This window comes from Adiantum capillus-veneris, chromosome 8 (assembly GCF_014529385.1).
Source record: "Adiantum capillus-veneris isolate H3 chromosome 8, ASM1452938v2, whole genome shotgun sequence".
In the NCBI taxonomy this organism is placed as follows: Eukaryota; Viridiplantae; Streptophyta; class Polypodiopsida; order Polypodiales; family Pteridaceae; genus Adiantum; species Adiantum capillus-veneris.
Window position 1 is genome coordinate 106,588,412 of NC_140938.1, and position 25,419 is coordinate 106,613,830.

The 25,419-nt window shown below is 45.8% G+C and overlaps 1 protein-coding gene across 3 annotated transcripts; it reads left to right on the forward strand.

Moving 5' to 3' along the window:
• Positions 1-200: 200 nt before the first annotated feature.
• Positions 201-25,031, forward strand: KMS1 (SNARE associated Golgi protein family). 3 transcript variants are annotated; one of them, XM_086518315.1, is made up of 11 exons: positions 201-358; positions 3,485-3,574; positions 3,659-3,727; positions 21,984-22,061; positions 22,623-22,831; positions 22,910-22,988; positions 23,068-23,376; positions 23,497-23,660; positions 23,749-23,865; positions 24,318-24,485; positions 24,587-25,031. In XM_086518315.1, the coding sequence occupies exons 1-11, from the start codon at positions 331-333 to the stop codon at positions 24,740-24,742; spliced, it is 1,467 nt and encodes a 488-aa protein (XP_086374441.1). In that variant the 5' UTR covers positions 201-330; the 3' UTR covers positions 24,743-25,031. The 3 variants fall into 3 exon arrangements, with proteins under 3 accessions (XP_086374441.1, XP_086374440.1, XP_086374442.1); XM_086518314.1 differs by lacking the exon at positions 201-358 and adding an exon at positions 398-879; XM_086518316.1 differs by lacking the exon at positions 201-358 and adding an exon at positions 398-839.
• The last annotated feature ends 388 nt before the right edge of the window (positions 25,032-25,419 follow it).

Consider the following 25,419-nt stretch of genomic DNA (forward strand, 5'->3'; position numbering starts at 1 on the left):
AGAGAGCGAGAGAGGGAGGAATGTTTGCATTGCACACATACATACTTGATAACCACATATGTTACATTATAAGAACTTATGATATTTCAAATCTTGAAGCTCCAAATTATATTTGATAAATAATCTAAAAGGAAGGCCATTTTAATCTTTTCATTAACTTGACAATTTGCCTAAGTTTGTTCTAATTTTGGCTTTCAAGTTAACTCTTGTCGCCAGTCGGGCCTAGGGACTTGGGGTGTTTTATAGAGCTAACAATTTGCACAGCAAATATTCAACTCATTGATTCACTCCGCCTTGCTTCGTTGAGGTGAACGAAAGCGCGATACATTCATGGAGCAAGATCCAGGCGCCAGATTGGGTACGTGCTCTTTCTTTCGCCCTGTCTGCTTTCATGGCGATTCACAGGAGCTTTCTGTCGAGACTTTTTCTTCGCTTGAGATTCAAGCTTCGTGTACGCTTCAGCTTTCACGATTTCGACGTGGAAGTGCAGAAAAAGATGCTCTTTCTTTCTTTTGAGCTTAGCGGGTATGTGCTCGCAGAGTTATCTCTTGCTTAAGGGCAGCCCTTCTGTTCTCACGACTAATGCAACAAAGGCTGGATTTGCAACATGGCTCGTCGAGCACCTGTTAAAGAGTCGCAGTGACCAAACAAAACCCCCCTCCCCACCCTTTTAACGAATACATGCATTGTGCACATTTTATATTATTCTCTGGACTAAAAGCAGTGTAAGCCAACTTTTTGCAGCGAAAACCATGAATTCTGGCAGGGAATTCGATGGAGAACATGAAAACAACTCGGAAACAGATTAAGATGCTGTGCTGCGAACACAGATGCGTCCAGTGAGTAGAGTGTCATTGCGCACACGAAGACCGACACCCTGTAGGCCTCAACTGCAAGATAATCAGTAGTAAATTCAATAAAAGTGGGGAGCTTAAAATCCCACTTATTGTTTGACTTAGTAACATGCTATTTTGATGTTTTGATCTCGAGCACTTCTAGTATTTTTGCTCTAGCTTGACAAATGATAGCCTTTATCATGGTTGAGTATGCCATCACCTTCGGAGGGTGATAGAAACTCAGTTCGTTAGTTTTATAGAGTACGTTCAAAGCATGAATGACCTCTATACAAACCTGCGCCTACTCTTGGGCACTTCGACGTGAGTAGGGATGTCATAGCTGTTGTCCAAGCTATGCATGATAAAAGTGATAATCTTATTCTTCCTGTTTGGACAAGCAGCGAAGTTGAGGTCACATAAAGTTTGGATCTTTGTGCTTTTTTGGTTATTTTCAGCCTCTTCTTTGTAAGTTTGTAGTAGTATTCATTTCTAGTATTTAGCTTACATTAGGACTTAAATATTTGATCCTTTAGAAGTAGTTGTGTGGAGTTTGATTTCTAGGATTAAGTCTTTGAGATGTCTTATCCTTTTTACTTTAAAGCTGAGTCTTGTTTCAAGTTTTAGTGAAGTAAGCTGCTTCAACTTATTTTGCGTATGCCTTTTCTAAAAACTTTTTGAAGTGAATAATGGTTTGTTTTATCTAGTTTTGTTTAGTAGCAAATAAAGTGATTAAGTTTTTTTTTTCCTTGTTTGCTTGTGTCCCTTGCTTTTGTAGTTTTGTGAATGTTTTATCTCGTCTTATAATTCGTAAGTTCAGACTATTCTGAACTTATGAAGGTATATATATGTATTTCAATCTAAGCATGAGGTTTGCATAGGAACGGTAAGTGCTTTTTATGAGAGCCAAATAGACTGGCCTTCTCTCTACTTCACAATTTTAAGACCAGCTTGCTGTTTTAGGGGGTTCTTATTATTTCTGACTTTATGTGCTTTCATCAATATCAAGGTAGCAAGGTACGTCAGGTATCATAAGCTAGGTACGGATATGATGTATCATTTGTCACCCTTGGATATGGTACCTAAGGTATGCAATGTTTGTAAAAAAGACAAAAAACTTTTTGTTCCTATCATTGTTGAGCAACGGTGAATACATATACACACAAGGTATGCTAGAATGATGCTATTGGACCATGCGGCATAAATTTTATGCATGTGTATAGTGCAAGATTGAAGTAGCTATAATGGCCAGTTGTCAAAATCCATCATTCAGGTCCTTAAAGCAGGTTGCGTTTCATATTGTCAGAAGATCTCTTGAAAGACCATTTTTTGGCCTTCCCCATTTGTGTTCGTTTTTGTTTTCCATGATTTTCGTGAGATCCAGCCACCTTGCAATCTCCACTCAAAACTCAAATCAATGTTTCACATATCTGTCCTTCAGAGGTTGTCAAACAGCCATAAGCTTTATCTGTACTCCTCTTTATCACTCACTCATTTGTACATGTCAAGGTATGGAACGAGCACAGGCCTTTGAGGGTTGGGATGACTAGAAGCACCTTTAAACCATGCAAGGAGCATGGAAGTGGAGTCAGATTGGAGGCGCACGTGCTGAGAAGTAGGCCACGGGTGAAATGGCTTTGTAAAAGGAATGGTGTTTTGTGCTCAAGACATCAGGATGGGTGTCTACAGTATGTCCAGCAGGTATGAACCTGACCCTTTAATTATGAAGTCCTATAAATAGGACTTGAGCCTCATTTGTGAGATATCTTGTGTGATCACCACACTTGGACTCTTGGCCCTTAACAACTCTGCTCGCACACCCGTACTGGTGTGGGCTTGGTGGTATGGGACACCGGCTCGTGACAAAGGTTAGCCCTCTTGGTTGCAGGCTCCGAGGCTCAGGGGTGAGCCCGTGTTGGCTCTATGGCTGGGAGGTGAGCCTAATGTCGGCTCACACTGTGTGTCTAGGTGTGAGTTTCGCTTGTGTTATGTTATGTTTGCAGGATGGATCTGGCGAGGGACTAACATTGGTATCAGTGTTTTTTGTCCCCAGACATCAAGATGGGCGCCTGCAGTATGTCCAGCCAGCATGAACCTGGCCCTTTAGTTATGAAGTCCTATTAATAGGACTCGAGCCTCATTTGTGAGATATCTTGTGTGATCACCACACTTGGACTCTTGGCCCTTGGCAGCTCTGCCCGCACACCCGTACTGGAGTGGTCTCAGTGGTATGGGACACTGGCTCTTGTGGCAGAGGCTAGCCCACTTGGCCGCAGGTTCCTGCTCCCAGGCTTGGGGGCGAGGCCGTTTTGGCTCTATGGCTGGGAGGAGAGCCTGATGTCTGCTCACTGTGTGTGTCTAGGTGTGAGTTTGGCTTGTGTCATGTCATGTGTGCAGGATGGATCCGGTGAGGGACTAACAAATGGGGAAAGACCTTTCTTATACTTGTTTTTGGGAAGATCCTAAATTGTGATTGAAAAATTGAGATAAAATTGCTAAGAAACCCCTCTTTCTCAGGGGTGTACCTTGAAAATTAGAACAATGAGGAGGAAGCATATTTTGTTTCAAGGCTTGTACCTTAATTGGTGTTAATGCAGCTCTCAGAAATAGTTGTAATGGCTTATAAAGCCTGCGTGCTTGTATGATTTCAGCGGCGAACCACGACTTAGCTTATACCGATTTTACACACTCAAATGGTACTGTTACAGAAATGGGAAGGGTGGCAGACAGCACAAGTGAAGGTTCGCATGTGTTTTACATAACAAAGTTCTGCAATTTGTTTGGAAGATGGAGATCAATATAGTTTCACTCTTTTGGATTTTCAGATGCTGCTGAACCCATTGCCAATCTGCCTGAATCAACACCTGATAATCCTCGAAGTTCTGAAATTGAAGGTGAATCCTGTTTATTTGTTTTTTGGTTGTGAAACAACCCCCCCGCCCCCCCCCCCCCCCCCCCCCCCCCAACCCACAACCCACCTCCTCTCTCTCTCTCTCTCTCTCTCTCTCTCTCTCTCTGTGTGTGTGTGTGTGTGTGTGTGTGTGTGTGTGTGTGTGTGTGTTTCTGCCAGTGCGAGAGGTCTCTCTTTGTCCAGGATGCGCACAACAGTAACAGCCTCGTAGTAGGCCTCCCCATCGTGTTTCATCGAAGCATCCCTGTTCTCCTTGTGTGAGAGGGCCCGCACATTCTCTCTCTAAAGAATCAGCTCGCCCCAAGGTTTCCACGGGGAAGGGCAGAACTTCAATTCTTTTTACCTCTGTCAGAGGGGAGTGGGAATTGGGGTGCTCTTGCAGGGAGGTTTTTGGAATCCATCCCCGCCAATAGAACTTGGCCCCCATGAAGAAGGCATTTGCAGATATGGCAGCCTCGAGCTTTCCACAATCATGATGAGAATCTTTGCACAGCACAACATACAAGTAATATTCCAAAGATAGACTTTGACACTACGTTCGCCCGGATACCGGACGCCCATCCCGACGGCGGCTAGCCTAGATCCCCTCTCTTGTAAGGGGGACATAACCCGGGGGGGGGGGGGGGATCTGGGTTTTTGCAGCCCCTGCCTAGCGTTTTTGGTGGGCAGCAGCTCTACATTTATGTGGCAGCAGTGGGCAGTTTGGGTATGTGGAGGCTATGGACCCTCGTCTATGACTTACCCATCTTTTACCCTTGGTTAGACCTCTCTTCACCGAGGGGAACGTCGTGGAGGTTAGGATGTGGAGCTTTGCTATATTACTTTGGTTTTCCGAGATGAAGTTACATTGCCGTGCCTTCCCACAAGGGGAGCAAACATGCGGCTTTTGGATCAAGAGACTGTATTTCGTGCAGAGATTCCACACGTTTGAGTGAGTAGTTATCGATAAGAAGCCGAACCTTAGGACAAAAAATCAGCTGTAGATAAGCCTTTTATCAAGCATGGGGGCTACTTAAGCAAGGAGGGGGGCTGCTTGCGTCTCTCTCTCTCTCTCTCTCTCTCTCTCTCTCTCTCTCTCTCTCTCTCCCCCTTCCGGCCCCCAAGCCATTCCGTAAGCAGCCCCCCCCCCCCAAACACCCAAAGCTCTCAGCCACAGGTTGTTCAAGTTTCCCCTGCCCCTGCTGAGACAGACAGATAGTAAGCAGAAAATCAAAAAATCAAGAAATTTCATAATTTTTGGAAATTGACGAAATGTAGGCTTGATGTGGAGATTACATATCTATGCATGATGTGGGGAATATATGTATGCATACTGTGGGCTTAGTCTCTCGGGGTGGAACTCCGCCACTCCATGTGTCGTCTATCTCTCTTAGTTCAGTTGTTATTGAAGTGTTAAAAGTCTGTTCAATCTGTTCTTTTTCCGTTGGCACGTGGTGCCCGTCTTGTGAGTGGTATAATTTGCAGAGATTGTGTTGTCATGGCAGCATGCCATTGCTCTCTCGGGGTGGAACTCCGCCACTCCCTGTGTCGTCTATCTCTTTCAATTCAGTCGTTATTGAAGTGCTAAAAGTCTGATTAGTTTGTTCTTTTCCGTTGGCACGTGGTGCCCATCTTGTGATAGTGGTATCACAACTTCAGGCGTGTGGTTTTCTGAAAGCATACCGGTTTCACAAAAGAGAAGACATAGCAAACCGGCGTTTCCAAAGTCTATTGAAATTTTATTTGAAGAATCTTCGTGTCCCGACCCCGAACTTATTAGCCACTCCCACCCTTACTTCATCGTGCATTGGGTGCGCTTCCATCTTCACTGCTCTGTCTTACAGGGCATAAACCCAAGACATGGCGTTCATGGATTCGACAGAGTACTTGCAGTTTCTCCTCGACGAGCTTCGCGACATCCTTTCGCAGTATTCACAACAAAATCTCTGATTGTGCATAGTTTTCAACAGTTTCTAAATTACATGCTACCCCCTCTGATGCCCCACGTGGTACCTCCTCCTCCGGCACCAAAAAGTACGAGAGCTTCCAACCGGCAAGCTGCCCAGTAGTTTGTTTCAATTGAGGGAGTCTTCAAGAATATGGTGCAACCATCTGACCTTGATCCAGTGCAACCGCCTTTGCCACCGCCGTTAACCCCCACCTCCTTAGTATCTATACTCGGGATATGCGCCTAACCAACCGAAAGATTTCAAGGGGCAGCATGATAGTCAATTTCACTTTTTTTGGGGTGAAAGATAGGAAGAAAGCATTGCAGTTCCTATAGCAATTCGACAACATTTATGCTTTGGGGAACTATATAGAAGAATCCAAGATTTCTCGAGCAGCGCGATTTCTTAAAGATAAAGCCATGCAGTGGTGGAGTTTCATCGCGACGCAACCGCATGCTCCAAGGACCTAGCAAGCTTTCAAGACAATATTTGCACGCAGTTATATGACTTCTCTCTTTGAAGTCCAGATCTTGGCAGAATGGATCAACTTGAAAATGCTTGCACAGAGACCATGGACGAAAATAACCAAAGGTTTCTCGACGTCTACCTGCCGGTGTCCTTCTTTAAGTTCATTTCCTTGGAGGACCAGTGCAAGTGATACACCATTGGACTACCATCACTGCTAGAAGAATATTGTCTATCCAAGCAAGTCTCAACCATGCAAGAACTTATGGAGCATGCCGCGGTCGGCTACAAATTGATGAAGGGAAAGCTGGAGTTTACCACAGAACCCCACCAATCAAAACTCTCGGCAACAACGAACAAATTCTCGAGAGTCTCGTGAAACCCAACCTCAAAGGCCTCGTCTGACACGTCGTCAACGAGAAACCCTTTTACAAGAAGGCCGATGTTTCGAATGTTTTCAAACAGGACATACATTCACTACATGTCATGAGCGGGCCTTGACGTCTATAGAGAAGCCTTCAGCTTCCATAATATAAAGATCCGCAGGGCCATCTCCAGCTAAGAGAGCTAGACCCGCCGTCGCTATTGGACTAGTCCCTGATATCTATGGCATACACCTTGAAAGTACAAATGAATTGTGTCGAGCATATGCCAAAGTCAACGGCTTGAAAGCCCTTATTTTCTTTGGCCCCGGAGCTACAGAGAACTTCATCCATCCAGAATTCTTGAAGTAGATGCACTTTGATTATGATGTAGAGGGTGGAGAAATTGAAGCTGAGCTAGCCACGTGGCAAACTCAGAAAGTGGTGCCGCTCATTGGTGCTCTTCCAGTGACTATCCAAGATTATCATGGAAAAACCGATTTTCACATTATGAAGCTGGGCATTCGCGACGTTCTCTTGGGCATGCCCTGGTGGCTAATGCACAAGGACAAACAAATCGTCCTCAAAGTTCGGCTGTCTGAACAACAACGTGAATGAATTTTCTAGTTGTTTTGTAGTTAGATACTTTTGAACACTGTTTGAGAAAGTATTGTTTGAAATTTGTTTGAAATGGATGGTATTTGTTTTAAACTGGTCTTGGTACCGATTTGAATTGTTTGACTCTGGTTTTAAGATTGGTTTCATTGATAGGTAATCTACTTCTGGGTGGAGTAGTGAGAAATGCTGTTTTGGTATTGTCTGAACCTCGGAACGAAACAAAAGAGATGTTTGGGGAGCGTTTCGTTGTACGCTGGGAAACCCGACGCATACGAGATGTCTGGGGAGCGTTTGGTGGTACCAGTCCTCTGAACTCATGGCGCAGACCTTTTTAGGTTATTTGCGAGGGGAGTGAATAGGTAGTCGTTTAGTAGCTTCATACCGTGGACCGTTTGTCTCGAGAGAGTGCTCAGCGGCGCTGTTCGTTGTGTCTTATAACATGCATATGTGAGCATTTGTGTTGCATTGTGATGTGCCAACCACTGAATATTCCTTTTTGGATGAGATACTTTTGGGAAGTCAATGACCCAGGATATCAAGAGTTCCGATCTGGAATAAGACTCCTTATTGGATGAGAAATTCTTGGGAAGCCAACGACCCAGGAAATTAAGAGTTCCGATTTGGAATGAGAAAACTGATCGTCCCTCAAATTGTCCCTCGGAATGAACCTCTGAAAATTTTGAGCTAACTTGAGTTGTTTAGCAGGTATGCTGTAATCGCGGACAATTACTTCCTTTCAAGAAGGTGGGATGTCACAAACTGTTGACGTGTCAAGTCATTGAAGAATGAAGCAAACCTTCAAATCCTAGTCGAGGCCCGAGGGGCCTAAAGCCTAAGAAGAAGAAGTAGCAGCAGCAGAAGTTCTCACCAACTTATGGGACCCCGTCCGATGAGGCGTAAGTGACTCAAAATAAAGCAAGTGTCACAAGGCGGGCACCACGTGCTAATAGAAAAGAACAGATTGAACAGACTTTTAGCACTTCAATAACAGTTGAACTGAAAGAGAGAGACGACACGCGACACGAAGTGGCAGAATCCACCCCAGAGAGTATTGGCCCAAAACCTTGGCGCCCCTTTCGGTATTTCTTTATATTGCATCAACACAATACAAGCCGGTACTCCAGACTCTGCACCTTCTCGAAGAAGCATGCCAGAGAATGAGCCATAACCTCATATTTAAAGGCCCTTGGCCTAAAAAGCAATTACAGTGAAAAGCCTTCAAAACTCAAAAGCTCCTGGTCCAAAAAGCAATGCCAAAAGCTGCCAGCTTTTCGTAAACCACGTTGGTGTCCGTGCAGCAGGCCACGTGTCAGCCCGCCACGTCAGCAAATCAGGGTTAGGGTTTCGGGCAGAATTAGGGTTTTTGATTTTATGATTAGGGTTTCAACAGAATTAGGGTTTTTGATTTTAGGGTTTCAACAGAATTAGGGTTTTGGGCAGAATTAGGGTTTCTGATTTTAGGGTTAGGGTTTCAGCAGAATCAGGGTTTTGACACGTCGGCAGTTTGTTACAGCAAGACCAGCATGCACACAATTTCTTGCGTCAAAGTTGATGATGTGGCAGCTGTACGGATTTTCGCAATCTGCGTTGCATTGCTGACGTGGCAAATTACGGAATTCTGCATTTTGGGTTGACCATGTTAAGTAACAACCTGTACGGATTTCCATAAAACGTGTTGGCAGCTTTTTGGGTGCATCACTTTTGGACCAGATGCTTTCGAATGCTTTTGAGTTTCTTGCTTTTCATGTAATGGTTTTTGAGGCCAAGGGCCTTTAAATATGTGCAAAGGGCTCAGTCTCTGGCACTCTTCTGGGTGAAGGTGCAGAGAGTGAGTATCGGCATTGCATTGTATTGAGTTCAAATAATATAAAGAAATACTGAAAGGTTTGGGGCCTGTGCTCTCTCGGGGTGGAACTCCGCCACTCACTGTGTCGTCTATCTCTTTCAGTTTAGTTGTTATTGAAGTGCTAAAAGTCTGTTCAGTTTGTTCTTTTCGTTGGCACGTGGTGCCCGTCTTGTGAGACCGGGACTGCACATGGACTGGCCATCTACAAAGATTTCCCGCTGTGGGAGGTTTTACATGCTTTCCACACAGACACGGAGCCAGCACAGTGGATTACGTCATGGCACAACCGAGCTTCATCTCTAGTATCCAGGATCTCACGGTTGGACCCAGACGTGTTGCTGTGCTAGTAGATCATGCCCTTGTGTCGATGACCATCTTTTTCCAGTTTAGTGCAGCACACAGGCCATGGGTAGCAGCCCCTACTTGCTACACCTTCAGGCCGGAGACGGACTCTGTATACATAGATGGGATCTACTGAAACCGGCCCGTAGGGCGGTAGGCGTTGGCTTTCACCCGAAATTCTTTACTTTATACACACACATAGCACTTTGCAAAGAGAACCTGCGACAAGAGTTAACACTTAAACACACACACGGCTCGGAAGCTAGAATGCTCCGAGCAGACGCCGACAACCTGTAGGCCCCAAAATTGGCGCCCCTTTCGGTATTTCTTTATTCTTTAGGAGGGTAAATTACAAGGTAAGGTCCTGGGAATCCTTCACGTGTATCCACCTAGATACCATTTGATTTGGCCAAATTTCGGCAGCATAACAGCCCCAAAACTTGCGCGAAATCAATTCCCCTGCTGGAACTCGCTTGCACTGTCGTATACCCTCTGATTCCTGTCCAAAAACAGTAAATTCAGCACGCTGTATTTACTGGTTTTTGCCCTGTTTTCAGCCCCAAACAGTCCCCTAACTGTCCTTTGCCAGTGGGGCACGATTCCCAATGATCCTGGCGTCCGTATCGCTGAAAAACAGTGAATTTACAGCGCATACACAGCGCTGATTTTGCACCTGTACGGTGAGGTTATGACCCTCACCAGTGCCTGCTTTGGAGCAGCAGTTAGCTACCCCTGTTCCTGCTCAAGGAGGCTCTTGCCTCAGCACAAAAGCATGAACCCACACAACTGTACATCAGTCAAATGAGTAGCCCTCTTGTGGGGCATCACATAACTGCACGTAGGGGAGAAAGAGAGCAGTATGTAGCGTGCGGGGCATCACTCCCGTCACCATACTGTGCATAGAGGGCAAGGTAAGCATTCCATAGCTTCTGTACCTGTTGCAATCCGCCTGTGGCTGAAAATGGCGCCCCCTTTGATGATATGCAGCTCGTTTTTGCCTCCCAGAGTGGCAGAATCGCTCACAAGCTGACACGTCGCCCAGTTTCCGAGTTTGGGCTTTCCCTGCTAAAAATATCTCAACTGGTGCGTCAGTTGACTTCTCGGCAGAGTTGTAAAGTGTTCCCCTAGTCATACCGAAGGTAATGACGCGAACACATTTCGTGGCCCAAAATAGCAGTTCCCTAAATTTTAGGAGATGCTTCCGTTGGGCTCCCACTGGTCTTCTGACCATCTATCCTCATTGGGACCGCATCCAAAAATGCAATGTGGCCCAACTGTCGGATACTTTTTGTTGGTAGTCCCACCTTGACTTTACGCCTTAATTGAGTTCACTTCCTAGTATCCACCAACTTGCTAAGTGCGACGGGGGGACCTATATGATCTTGCTCTGAGCCTAGACATCCTCTTACCATACTAATTCCAGTGCCGACCACTTCCCGTCTGCGGGTGAATCTACCGTTCACATTGGCCATACAATGTCCGACCGTTTGCTACTTCAAAAAGAGGGTCTCAAAATAAATAAAATAAACCCCATTGGAAAGAAACCAACAACCAAGGTTAGCAGTTGCCACATCTCTGTGACATGGTTAATAACTGCCACGTCCTCGTGACATACCCCCCTCTTGAAATCGCAAACGTCCTCGATTGCATACCATAAATACACGCCACTGATGATCTTGTGCTATCAACACTCTTTTATCATCGCATGTATCCGCAAGAAAGGTCGTAACATACATAGATACAAATGACTTAATGAGGCCTTCATACTTTTGCAATTTCTATCTATGGCACTGAATTCATATGTACATTCGATGTACTAGCTCTATCATTACCCCTCCTTTGCACACGTTGGGTTGGGGCATAAGTAGGCTGTAACCCAAAGGCTTCAAGGTAAAGCTGCAATACATTTGGTGACTCTGACAATTCATGCTCTTCCATCCACTTTGCATCCATAGGCGGATAGTTCTTGAACTTCACCAAATAGCATCTTGCAACTTGTCCTTTAACTTTTCTGTCCTTATGTGCCAAAACTTGCTCAGGTACCAGGATCTCATCAAGTTCCTCAACTTCTGGTTGATCCTCAACTGGCATATCTTCTGGCACATCACCCACGAAGGGTCTTAGAAGACTCACGTGAAACGCATTATGAATCTTCCACGCATCAGGCAATTTCAGCCTGTAAGCCACATCGCTGATCTTGTCAAGCACTTGAAAAGGCCCATAGTAACGCATGCTGAGCTTAGGAAACAGCCGTTCCTTGCCCTTCATCTTCTTTAACCTTGCCTTTTCGAACCTTAAGAGAACCCAATCACCAGGTGATAGTAGCAATTCACGACGGTGACGATCAGCAGCCTTTTTCTGTTTTGCCTGAGTCTTCTCCAAGGCAACTTTAATCTTCTTATACATCTCATCCATGTTCTCAACATATCGATCTGCCTCAAAGATCTTGTCCTTTGTGTGCAAAATGGGAGGAACCTTTTTGCTGCCTTCAACAATTTCAAAAGGTGCTTTGCCAGTAGACGAATGCACCGTATTATTGTACGCATACTCAAGCATAGGCAAATACTGTTCCCACTTGCCCTTATTATCTGACACATAGCATTTCAGCAGATCTAAGACAGTAGAATTGGCCTCTTCTGACTGTCCATCAGTTTGTGGATGAAACGAAGACGAGAACTTGAGCGTAGTACCCATGTTCTCAAACAATCCTCTCCAGAACAAACTGGTCATGCGAGGATCACGATCACTGATAATCGATTGTGGCATACCATGGTACTTGAACACATTGTACATGAACAAGCGTGCCATCTAATCAGATTTTATCTTCTTCCTGATAGGGATAAAATGGGCCTGCTTGCTGAACCTGCAGATAATGGTCCATATACCATCATTCCCTGTTGGCGTCCTTGGAAGATCAAAGATAAAGTCCATAGCAATGCTTTCCCATGGCTTATCCGGAATCGGCAGTGGTTGTAACAACCCTGGTGCCTTTTGCCTGTCAAACTTGACCTTTTGGCAAACTATGCATGCTCTCACAAAGGCATCCACATCTCTCCTCAAGGTAGGCCAATAGAAGAACGTCTCTACCGCTTTAACTGTTGCATCAATGCCACGATGCCCTGCATACGGTGGGACATGACTCTCTTCCATGACCTTATGTCGCAGTGGCCTAGTGACACAAAGTCTGCCATGCATCATCATAAAACCATCTCTGAGGAGGTAGTGCTCGCGATGTTGCCCCTCTTGTAACTGTTCAAAGATCCTTGCAAAATCTTCATCAGCAGTATACTGTTCCTTCATGTCATCTAACTCATGATGATAAGGAATTGACACAGCTGAAATTTGTGGCTTTCTTGATAACGCATCAGCCACAACATTCTTCTTGCCTTCCACATGCATAATCTGGAAGTGGAACATGGAAAGAATGTTTGCCCATCGCATATGCTTTTCGGATAACTTTGACTGTGTCAAGAAGTATCGCAAGGTCTGATGATCTGTTTGGACAACAAAATCAGCACCTAAGAGGTAGTGCTTCCAGCTAGAAAGCGCATGAATCACGGCCAAGAGCTCTTTCTCATAGACTTGCATAGTCCTCTCTGGCCCTTGCAAAATTCGGCTTTCATAGGCTACTACCTGTCCATCTTGCATTAGCACTGCTCCGATGCTACTGCCACACGCGTCACACTGGACCACAAATGACTTCCTGAGATCTGGCAAAACAATAACTGGATCTGAAGTCAACTTTTCCTTTAAGAGACTAAAAGCTGAAATCTCTTTTTGGGTCCATCTGAAAGTGACCTCTTTCTTTTGCAATGCGTGAAGAGGCGATGCTATCTCTGCAAAATTTCTGATAAACCTTCTATAGTAGGAACACAATCCCAAGAAGCTTCTGACATCGTGCACAGTCTTCAAGTCTGGCCATGTCTTGATAGCTTCGACCTTTGCGGGATCCATTCTTACACCATCCTTTGAGACTATATGGCCCAGAAAGTGGATCTCTTCGAGGAAGAATTCACTTTTCTTAGGATTGACAAGTAACCTGTGACTGCGCAGCTCTTCGAACACAATGGTCAAGTGACGCCTATGCTCCTCTTCATTCTTCGAATACACAATCACGTCATCGAAGAATGTTCCAACAAACTGTTGATGCGAGCGGAAAATCCGGTCCATCATTCTGTTGAACGTGGCAGGAGCATTTGTTAGCCCAAACGGCATCACTAGAAACTCATAAAGACCAAATGTCGTTCTAAACGCAGTCTTGTGCACATCCTCTGGGCTTATACGGATCTGATGGTACCCACTCTTCAGGTCTATCCTGCTGAAAATTGCAGCACCCTCTAAACGATCGAGAATATCATCAATGCGAGGAATAGGAAACCTATTCTTGATGGTATTCTTATTCAACGCACGGTAATCAATACACATGCGCCATGAGCCATCCTTCTTCTGCACTAGGAGCACTGGGGAGCAAAAGGGTGAAGAACTAGACTGAATCAGCCCCTTCTCTAATAACTCCTCAACCTGGCCCATAATCTCTTTCTGCTGCGCCGCACCAACCCTGTAGGGAGGTCTATTTGGTGGGCTACACCCTGGCACCAAATCTATCCGATGGTCCTCAGGTCTCTCTGGCGGCAATTGCGACGGTAATGAATCAGAAAAACAATCACTAAACTTTTGCAAAAATGCTGACCTTTCTTTATCTAACACAGATAAATTTGACTGATCACTATCTGAGACATCACGTGCAAAAATCAAGTACACAGAAAGATGATTCTTTATTACAGAAGTGATAGCAGAAGCAGATACAATAGGGACTGACTCTCCTTTAAGCTTTACATCCAAGATGTGAGTTTTGCCCCTATGCTGTACAGTGATCTTTTTGTTGTAGGCATCCAAGACTCCATGCACTCGGAACATCCATGGGATCCCCAACAAGGCGTCACAACCTTCCAGCGGCATGATGTAAAACTCTTCAGTGTCCACATATGACTGAATATGCAGACGCAGTTTTCCAATGATGGGAGTAACACACTTTGAGTGGCCAGGACATGCCAACCCTGCCTCTGCTGTGTACCCCATCTCTTCAGCTTTGATGCCGAGCTTCATAGCTAACTCTGGTGAGATAAAGTTGACTTTGGCACCTGGATCAAAGAAGATGAGTGCCGTCCGATCCCTAACTTTACCCCATGCCCTGCATAACTCACTGGCATCTGTGCTGGGCCTGTCACCCACCATGTCTGGCACTAAACCTGCCGTGGGTTTAGGCTTCTTGCCTTTCTGGTCTTCTTTATCCTCTGAGTCAGCTGGCCTTTTCCTTTGTGGACAATTGATAGAAAAGTGACCAGGCTGCTCGCATATAAAGCATTTGTTCTCAGCCATTAGGACCTTCTTTTCCTCGAGCGACTTGCGCACAAAAGGCTTCCTTTTCTGTTTCTTTGCCTGCGCTCCAGAAGTCCCAGCTGAATCCTTATCTTTGGTGGCCTGTTCTGACCCCTGTGACGCATCAGGAGCCGTCTTCACAAAGGGCTTCTTCGCTGAATTTTTCTTTTGCTGCCCTCCTTTATCACTGCTCGGAAATCCACTGTCCTCTCCTTTCAACAAGGCAAGACCAGTGTTCGCAACTTCCATAAGCTGAGTAAGGGTAGCCACTCTATTCTTTGTACAGTAATCGCGAAGCCCTTTAGGCAACCCACAACAATACTTCTCTATCTGCTCTGTCAGTGGCACAAATCTGTAGGAGGTCACTGAAAGTAATGCTTTACAAAACCTCCTATTGTACTCCAGCAAGCTCTTGCACGAAGCTACCGTAAGCTGGTGCCAATCTGTCAAGACATCGGCTTCAAATTCATTTGATAGCCAAGCAGATGCAAACATTTGCTTGAAGTAAACCCAAGTGGCGGGTGCCTGTCCTTGCATTAACAATGTCGTCCACCATGTAAGCGCATTGTCCTTTAAGAAAGTGGCAGCTTTTCTGACCTTCGAGGCCTCTGTAAAATTCCCTCCCGCATAAGCTGTATCAAACTGTTGGAGGAAAGTGAGTGCCTTTGTCTTGTCCTCGAAACCACTGAAGGTACTGAACTTTACTGCTGCACCACCCTCTTTGTAAGCCTTCGGCTTCTCTAGTGCCCCCAAATTGTCATACGGAATGGTCTGCAACATGGGCACTGTACTAGGCATGATCGGCACGTGTTGGCCATTCACATTTTGCGTCAGAGGTGCGATATCTGGCTGCTGTCCAGAAAAACCAGCCATGCCAAAATGACCCTGTGGCACCCCAAACTGGCCCTGGTTGCCGTGGAAACCTTGCTGCATGCCGATAGTACCATACATGGGGTTTGGCATGATGCCTTGCATACCCCCGAACACTGTTCCTGGCATGTACGGCTGACTTCCAGACGCATAACCAGCCATACTTTGGAACACTGATCCACCCCCGAAATACCCAGGATGTACCGTGGGTGGTGGAAAAACTGAGTGCATAGCCTGGTATCCAGCTCCCTGTCCATTCAAGACAGCATGCTGGCTCTGAAAGGTGGCGGGCTGAACTGGCATAACCTGTGGAATAGGCGTTCTAGCCACCTGTTCAAGCACGGGAGGAATCTGCTTTGGAGCCCCCGACTCCGCAACATGCGAGTGTTCCCTTTCCTCCTGCGCCTCATGAAGTACCTGGGCTTGAGCTTCAACAAGCTCTGTACACGGCGTAGGTTGTCTATTTTGCTGTTGCACTGGTGGCGCTTGTAAGAATTCCATAAACCTCGGATTCTGCACCAGCTGCGAAAAGACATTCACCGCGGCAACTAACTGAGTCTTAAACGCATCATCCTCAAGTTGCCCTGTCATAAAGCCCTGTACTACTGGAGGGACATTCACGTTGACAGGAGGTACAGACTGACGTGGCCGTGAGCTCTCGCCAATCTCAAAAACCATAGGAATCTCCTGCCTGTCCTTTGGAGAGGAACCCTCTTCCATAATTCCCTTCCCCTTGTCGGCCATAGTGTAATCCCCGCGTTCTTGCACTGTGTGTCTTTACCCTGAACAATCCAGGCTAACTCTTTGAGGAAAAAGTGATTGATGTCCCGGCAATGGAACTATGAAACCGGCCCGTAGGGCGGTAGGCGTTGGCTTTCACCCGAAATTCTTTACTTTATACACACACATAGCACTTTGCAAAGAGAACCTGCGACAAGAGTTAACACTTAAACACACACACGGCTCGGAAGCTAGAATGCTCCGAGCAGACGCCGACAACCTGTAGGCCCCAAAATTGGCGCCCCTTTCGGTATTTCTTTATTCTTTAGGAGGGTAAATTACAAGGTAAGGTCCTGGGAATCCTTCACGTGTATCCACCTAGATACCATTTGATTTGGCCAAATTTCGGCAGCATAACAGCCCCAAAACTTGCGCGAAATCAATTCCCCTGCTGGAATTCGCTTGCACTGTCGTATACCCTCTGATTCCTGTCCAAAAACAGTAAATTCAGCACGCTGTATTTACTGGTTTTTGCCCTGTTTTCAGCCCCAAACAGTCCCCTAACTGTCCTTTGCCAGTGGGGCACGATTCCCAATGATCCTAGCGTCCGTATGGTTGAAAAACAGTGAATTTACAGCGCATACACAGCGCTGATTTTGCACCTGTACGGTGAGGTTATGACCCTCACCAGTGCCTGCTTTGGAGCAGCAGTTAGCTACCCCTGTTCCTGCTCAAGGAGGCTCTTGCCTCAGCACAAAAGCATGAACCCACACAACTGTACATCAGTCAAATGAGTAGCCCTCTTGTGGGGCATCACATAACTGCACGTAGGGGAGAAAGAGAGCAGTATGTAGCGTGCGGGGCATCACTCCCGTCACCATACTGTGCATAGAGGGCAAGGTAAGCATTCCATAGCTTCTGTACCTGTTGCAATCCGCCTGTGGCTGAAAATGGCGCCCCCTTTGATGATATGCAGCTCGTTTTTGCCTCCCAGAGTGGCAGAATCGCTCACAAGCTGACACGTCGCCCAGTTTCCGAGTTTGGGCTTTCCCTGCTAAAAATATCTCAACTGGTGCGTCAGTTGACTTCTCGGCAGAGTTGTAAAGTGTTCCCCTAGTCATACCGAAGGTAATGACGCGAACACATTTCGTGGCCCAAAATAGCAGTTCCCTAAATTTTAGGAGATGCTTCCGTTGGGCTCCCACTGGTCTTCTGACCATCTATCCTCATTGGGACCGCATCCAAAAATGCAATGTGGCCCAACTGTCGGATACTTTTTGTTGGTAGTCCCACCTTGACTTTACGCCTTAATTGAGTTCACTTCCTAGTATCCACCAACTTGCTAAGTGCGACGGGGGGACCTATATGATCTTGCTCTGAGCCTAGACATCCTCTTACCATACGAATTCCAGTGCCGACCACTTCCCGTCTGCGGGTGAATCTACCGTTCACATTGGCCATACAATGTCCGACCGTTTGCTACTTCAAAAAGAGGGTCTCAAAATAAATAAAATAAACCCCATTGGAAAGAAACCAACAACCAAGGTTAGCAGTTGCCACATCTCTGTGACATGGTTAATAACTGCCACGTCCTCGTGACATCTACAAACGCCTTTGCACTGAGGAGCCAAGGCGACCTCTACTATACTGACACATACATTGCATGATGCAGCAGCAAAGGCATACCCACACACCCAGCCTGAGCAAAGATGGCGTTTTGGGAGCATGCCCGAGGACAGTTGGTATGAGGAGAAATGCCGCGAGACAAGAGCCAGACTTCAGAGGGAGGTGCTTTTGGGAGACATCACTCACAGATAGTCACAGATTGACTTCCGATGCCTAGTGAGGAGGAAGAAGAGGGCATTTTTGGGTCGACTAGATCAGGATCTATACCATCTATTCTTGAGTTAAGACTCATGTGAGGCATGGCGACTCTCTCATGAGCACTCCCCACCCCTTGCCATTACCTTTACAGAGGCCTGGGGCCAATACACATCATCTTTGTACATAGTTCTTGGACAACCGCCCCTCCTTGACCTCCCCGATCCATGCCCACACACATGTGCTTTTTTCACCGTTGAGATGGTGAAGAAGGCCATTGATAGGATGAGGACTGGGAGAGGGGAGAGCATATGATCATGATGGCTTAGTGGCTGAGCATTTTATACATGCGAGGGATCTGCTCGCAGAGCTTCTAGCAGTCATGCTCAACCGTGCCATGTGTGAGGGCTTGCCTGATACTTGGAGCTTATCTACTATTGTACCTATCTTCAAGTCAAGAGACCCTATGGAGCTTGGGAATTATCGCACTATCATGATTGGACACATATTGGCACGGTTGTACGCATCCATTCTTGAGGAGCCAGCTGAGTAGATGGGCAGAAGGGAGAGGGTATACGCGTAGCTGGGCAGGCAAGGTTTAGGAGAGGTTTTTCTACTTTTGCCCACATCCTGACACTCGAAGCCATTATTGAGGAGGGCAGATCACATGGGAGATGGATCTATTACAGCTTTGTGGACTTTCGCAAAGCATTTGACATAGTACCTAGAGGCTAGAGCTAGATTGATGCGCAGAGACTAAAGGAGATGGGAGTATTCACAAAGCTGATTTGGGGGATCATGGCATTATACAAGTCAATAGTGGGGCATGCATGCACTTCAGAGGGGCTATCTACATTAGTTCACTCCACTATCGGAGTGAAGCAGGGCTGCCCGCCCTCTCCTACTCTATTTGGTATGTATGTGGATGAGGTTTCCGACTATATTGAGAGAGATGATGATAGAGGTGCACAACTGGCAGGGACATGGATTCCACTATGTTCTATGCTGATGATATTGTGTTGATCTTCAACTCTCCGGAGGGGATGCAACGTCACTTGGATGCTTTGCATAGGTTTGCCCATGAAAGTGGTTTGTCTGTCAACCTTGGTAAAACCAAGGTTATGGTGTTTAATACCACCCCACAGTGGATTAGGAGGTCAACACTTGCATTCACATACAGCGAGGAGACAGTGGAGTATACAGATGCTTACACCTACCTTGGGGTGGTCTTTAGTGGACCAATATTTTCATTGAGGGGAGTGGCAGAGACTAGACTGATCAGAGCCTATGCAGCATTGGGTAGATTGGAGAGGATGTGTTCATAGGCTCAGTTTTAGTAGCCTCGGACAAAGCTTTGGCTCTTTGACACTTTGGTGGCTTCCGCGTTGCTCTCTGGAGCTGAGATATGGGGACCTTCATTGGACCATCATGGGAGGTCGGGTCGCACTGATGGATGGGGGGACATGGAGAAGCCTTTGGTCTCTATGATCTCGCGGCTTATTAGAGCCAAGGCTTCATTACCACGTGACATTATCCGAGCAGAGCTAGCTACCCCCACACTAGTGGTTGAGGTGCTCACCAGATCAGTCTCCTTTATACACCGCGTGTGGGACCTTCCTAGAGGCAGATATGCCCGCCTAGGACGTGACTTAGCTAGACACTAGGAGCACATGGATACAGCCGGCACAAGAACTGGGCACGAAGATGGCTTTCTATAGAGAGCATCTTTTCTAGCTTACAGAGGACTGCTTTGTGGGGATACAATGTGCTATTGGCCAGATATGCACATCTTCACACCAGCTTCGGGTCGAAACTCGGAGATACATTGGAGTACCAGTAGAGGCTAGGACATGCCCCCTGTGTCACATGGAGCTTGAGACATAGTTGCACTACACATGCCACTACCCAATCTACTATGAGATACGAGGCCGCTTCCACTGCCTATTCAGAGAGGGCTTTGGACCACGAGGACCAGAGATGCATGGGATTGTTTTTGCTCGAGCTGCACAGACATGGAGAGAGCCTGATGAGAGGAGAGGCTAGCCAGTCTTAGAGACGGATCACAAACTTCTTTAGAGTAGACAGTGGACATCCGGAGGAGCTACTACCGCAGCAGAGCCCACATTCTCTTCGCACCAAAGGCACGCTGATCGACCGAGCGACTAAGCTGGGGAGATCCAGACGCCCACTCCTGCAGAGGACTACATAGCATCGACGGAGGCTGCGTCAGAGGATTCGGTTCACTTTGGCCCGACATGCACGACGCCCGATCAGACTACCGACCATGGAGGAGATTGATGAGATTTGCCATCGACCGATGCTGGATCTCTTGTGATTTACCTCTCACTGAGGATACACCCACGGTGTGTTGTCTTAGCCCCCCACTCACTTCACCCCCTACCCCCTATTCATATCCTACACAAGCCCAGCTAGCTGCTTAGCTCACATCTAGCAACTTAGGATTCTATAGTATTTTTATTTTGTTACTCAGACTTTGTATCAGATCCCTCACATTGTAACTTTCTGGTAGGTCACTTTGGCCTTTCAAAGACGTTAATATAAAATTTCATTTCATCTCTCTCTCTCTCTCTCTCTCTGCTAAAAGTATGTTTCCGTCTGTTCTTTTCAATTGGCACATGGTGCTCTCCCATTGAAGGAGCCTTTCCCAGATCTCTCTCTCTCTCTTTCTCTCTCTCTCTCTCTCTCTCTCTCTCTCTCTGAGATGTCTTGTCTCTTTCTACATTGGTCATGATCCGACTTGTCAGAGATGTACTTTAGAGCCCGAGTCCTTGCGGCATTGTTTCTAGGTTTGTCCTTATGCACAGCTAGTGTGGATGGCAGTCTGTTGTTTGCTGATTAGAGTAGGCATCCATGATGGGTTTGTGACATGGGGGGCAGTTGCATGGCTTTTGCAATTTCTGGGGTCACATACCTTTTTTTCAGGGCTTGCCGACAGATCTGGTCTCCGTGCTTACTCCGTTAGGATATAGACCAGGTACTTTACAGATGATACCAGATGCAAGTCATGAGTTGGATTTCTACCACCGAGACACAGTTTTCACCACGATATGCAACATCACGCTTTGGACCATGTGGAAAGCTCGCTGTGCCCACATCCTTGGCTCTCAGTCCTCCCCTATGTCCACCGTTTTGACAGCCATTTGGACAGAGCTGCTGCATACTCTTTGCAGTCGATGGGATTCTTCAGCCGGCTCCTCCAGGGCAGCGGAGCAGCGTCGATGCAACTTTCTTCGCAGATGGGCAAGATCGTCAATTCTTTTCGATCAATATAATGGCCACATCACATGGCATTATGCACCCCCACAGTGGTTCCTTTTACATTCATCATATAGGCCACCTTGATGTATATATAGTCCCCTTGTTAGCCCACTTTTGTACTTCCTGTTGGTCTCTTATGTACACATAATACAGTCCCATTTCTTGCCCACGCACGCACGCGCGCGCGCACACACACACACACACACACACACAGAGAGAGAGAGAGAGAGAGAGAGAGAGAGAGAGAGAGAGAGAGAGAGAGAGAGAGAGAGAGAGAGAGAGAGAGAGAGAGAGAGAGAGAGAGAGAGAGAGAGAGAGAGAGAGAGAGAGAGAGAGAGGACTTCGTCTGCCTCCCTTGTTCACATTTAGTGTTTGTTACTTTGTCTTTTGTATTTTCTATTCTGGACATTTGAATCATATGATGGTGACCCGTAAAAATTGTCAACATTTTCAATAATTTGGTGGACCTATGGCTATGTATCTTTGTTGTGCTACAAGAACTCTTATGCTGGTAGCATGCTTTTTACTTTTAAAGGTCAAAAAATGCATTTCTGACCATAAAATAGGTTTGGATGGGTTTTAAAGAGGGAAAGCTTGCTCTTTTTTCAGTGACCAGTAGCCGTTCGGACCCTCCAAGTGTACAAATCAACCGAGAGGGAACTACAGATGTAACCACTCAAATTGAAGGTCTTGTCTAATCTGCATTTGGTTATAGATTGAGTTTGCTATGTCTGCAATTTTCGTATGGATTAAGTGTGGTTATTTCTGCAGGTGGAAAGTTCTGTATTCTAGACTAGAGCTAAAGTTACTCTTTTTGTGCATCCAAACTGAAGCATCTGAAGGAAGAAAACTTAGTACGGGCCTAAAACGAACCAAAGCCCGCATGTTTTATTGTTGTGTTCCGGTTAAAAACTGCAAGGCAATGTTGGCATCAAATCAAGCCGAAATCATACACCTTGGCTTGAACGCTGTAAATGTGAACTGAGCCGCTCATCAGCAATAACAAATTACAATCTTATTTTCTCTTTCCTTTCCGCCTGTTCCAAAATGAAAGAATCATAGATAAATGACTGTTGCTTTAGTTGCATGAATTCAGGGCTTGGGAGGCAGGATATAATTTTTTTGTGGTAGTTTTTCCCCCTTTTGTCAAGGTCGATGTTAAAAGAATGAGGCATATGTGTGAAACTCTTGCTGTGTCAGGATGTTGGTTGGATGCGGTCTTATAACCTTCAATCTGCTGGTTTTCAGAACTTAGAAGAAAACATGAGCAAGAGCGAGAGACACTGGTGTTAACAAAACGCCCAGTCGCAACTTTACTTTATTTTTCGATGGCAATGCTGCAGTTCATAGGGGAGACGATACTGTATATTGCCTCCCACAAGGTTCTGCTATTTCTTGCTTGTCTTACTTTTCTTGGATGGAGAAAGCTCAACACTATCCGAGGACCTCATGAACAGGTTGGCACTAGGGTGTTGTCATCCTTTTATATTTCAACGTTGAAAACTTTTGCGCTAAAACTTGTGTCATGTTGTCAGTTCATGAAAGAAGTGTCAATATACTTGCGATATGCTTCTTGGTGGGTTGGTCTTGGCATTGCTTCATCAATTGGACTAGGTGAGTCGAAGTTCCTTTCCCATGCTTTGATGCTTCAAAACAAAGTTTCTGGCTATTGAATCAACATTTACCTGTGCAGGATCTGGCTTGCACACGTTTGTGCTCTATCTGGGTCCTCATATTGCAATGTTTACGCTTAAGGCGACTCTTTGTGGAAGAGTGGACTTGAAGACAGCTGCCTATGATACGGCTATATTTGGAATAGGCCCGTCATGGGAATCTAAAGATTGCTTAGACTATGGGGCTGCATTGTACCCAAAAGCAGCAAGCTCTGGGCGCTATAGCGTTCCCTTGTTGGATATTTTACAGCAGGTACATTGGGAGGCTGTACTGTGGGGAGTAGGTACAGCACTAGGCGAGCTACCACCATACTTTGTTTCAAGAGCTGGTTCGGAGCTGCAAACCTTTCTCTTGATTTGTTGTTATTTTGCTCCATTTTGGTGGTAGTGAAGATGTTGGTAAGGCTTGACCGTTTTATGCTGATTCATATTGTTATCTTTGGCTCTAGCAAGGAGGTCGGGAGAAGAGCTGAGAAAGCTTGAGGACTTGGGCTCCCCAAGCTCTCTGGACAGTCCAAAGGGCACCGTCTCCGGTTTTCTAAACAAGCTTAAGTTCTGGGTTATGGTGCACTTCAGACAGTTCAATTTCTGGACAATACTTATATTTGCCTCTGTAAGTTTGTTCTTGGGATATTGGAACCTAAGATGGAAAGGGCATGTTTGAATACGAACTAAACGTTTTATGGCTGTTTGCCATGCAGGTACCCAATCCCTTATTTGATCTTGCGGGGATGATGTGTGGCCAACTGAATGTCCAGTTTTGGAAGTTTTTTATCCCCACTCTGATAGGAAAAGCCATAATAAAGACTCATATTCAGGTAGATTCATATAGTTAATGTGAATTGTTTGTGTGCACGTGCAGATGTGTGCGCGTGCGTGCATATCACCTCTATAACTGACATGGGCAAGGATCGACGGTTGGGGGGGTTTTCTACAAGACAAATGAGATCTTGGACGTAAAATTGCCGCATCAAAGAGAGGGGGGGGGGGGGCAAGACTTTCAGTTTCTGCAGACGCATCCACATCAAGAACTCGCAATAGGGAGATGGATAGGCTGGCTACCTTGGACATGGCATGTCAAAGGGTCGACCCCGTCACCATGCAGCTAGGGGGGCTACCTTTTGGTTGCCAATCCACGGGTGCCACGTGGATCCATTCCATTCACTCTGCCCATGTCACTTACAGTGGAGGCCGCGTCTGCATGCATGTCTGTGCCTGTTTCTATGTCTCCAGGAAAGCCAGGTTTTTGATCTGTTAGTGTTTTTGGCAGACCGTCTTTGTCATTGCGGTGTGCAACAATCAGCTTATTGAGCACTTGGAATCAACCGTCAGTAAGGTATTTCAAAACATTCCAGCTCTATCCCGTGTCTTGAATAACATCCTGCTGCGGTTACAAAAAACCAAACAAAACTACGACACTGGAGTAGACACAACAAAGGTGCGACTGACTAAATCAAAGCTCACTTACTCTCTTTCTAGTGCAGAGCACGCATGCATGTTAATTTTGAAGACATAATATTATTGTGCTTATATATGCAGGTTGCGACATGGAAGTTTTCTCCTGCTTGGATTTGGAACTCCTTTGTGTGGGTAATGCTGATATTCTTCCTGTGGAGCATTGTAGATGCCACTGCCCAACGCTACCTCTTAGAGTTACAAAAGAAGAAACTTGAGAAGCTTAAAAAAGCCGAGTAAATATTTAGCCAAGGAACGTATATACACAGATTTTTTGCCTTCCACATTGGCTGGCCTTGTGTTGATGATGCGGCCAAGCGTGTGTAAGATCGAAGGAAATTCAACGATCTTATAATCACATGGCTTTTGTATACACAAACACCTTGAAAGACTATCTGTCCTCAGCAAGTTTTGTGAACAGATAGCTCTCATTTGTCAAAAGAGACCTCGATGTAGCCTCTGTTTATTGCAAAGAGGAAAGCCGACTTTCACATTTAAGTGACTTTCTTGGTTCTTGGAAAAGAGACGGTCACAGCTGTCCTGCCTTCCGAATGTCCAAAATTCACGGTCTCATGTCCAATTGAGACTTCGTTCATTGAAAACAACTCTCTTGTGGTCTTTTTTTTTAGCAATTTCATTCAATTCTTTTAGTGCAGAATTATCTATTTGTCAAACTATGAGAGCTTTTGTATCCACTCCATGCGATCCGAAAGTCCACAGTAAATTTCTGTTCTACTTTGCCATCATGCTGCCTTGTGAACACTCTTTTGTCTAGTAATCATTTTCAAATCTGTGACAAACTGCCTAATGTTATTTTTGTTGATTGTTTAATATGCATCCCTACTAAAATCCATAGTTTTTTAATCTAATCTGTAAAATGATACTTACGCTTTACAAAAAACTTCACCTTGTGGAAT

Excerpts from the sequence above, each read along its gene's own strand:
- KMS1 (XM_086518314.1), top strand. The coding sequence starts at position 831 with ATGCGTCCAGTGAGTAGAGTGTCATTGCGCACACGAAGACCGACACCC. Across the intron at positions 3,728-21,983 it reads TCGAAGTTCTGAAATTGAAG|TGACCAGTAGCCGTTCGGAC; the intron begins GTGAATCCTGTT and ends CTCTTTTTTCAG. Across the intron at positions 23,377-23,496 it reads ATACTTTGTTTCAAGAGCTG|CAAGGAGGTCGGGAGAAGAG; the intron begins GTTCGGAGCTGC and ends CTTTGGCTCTAG.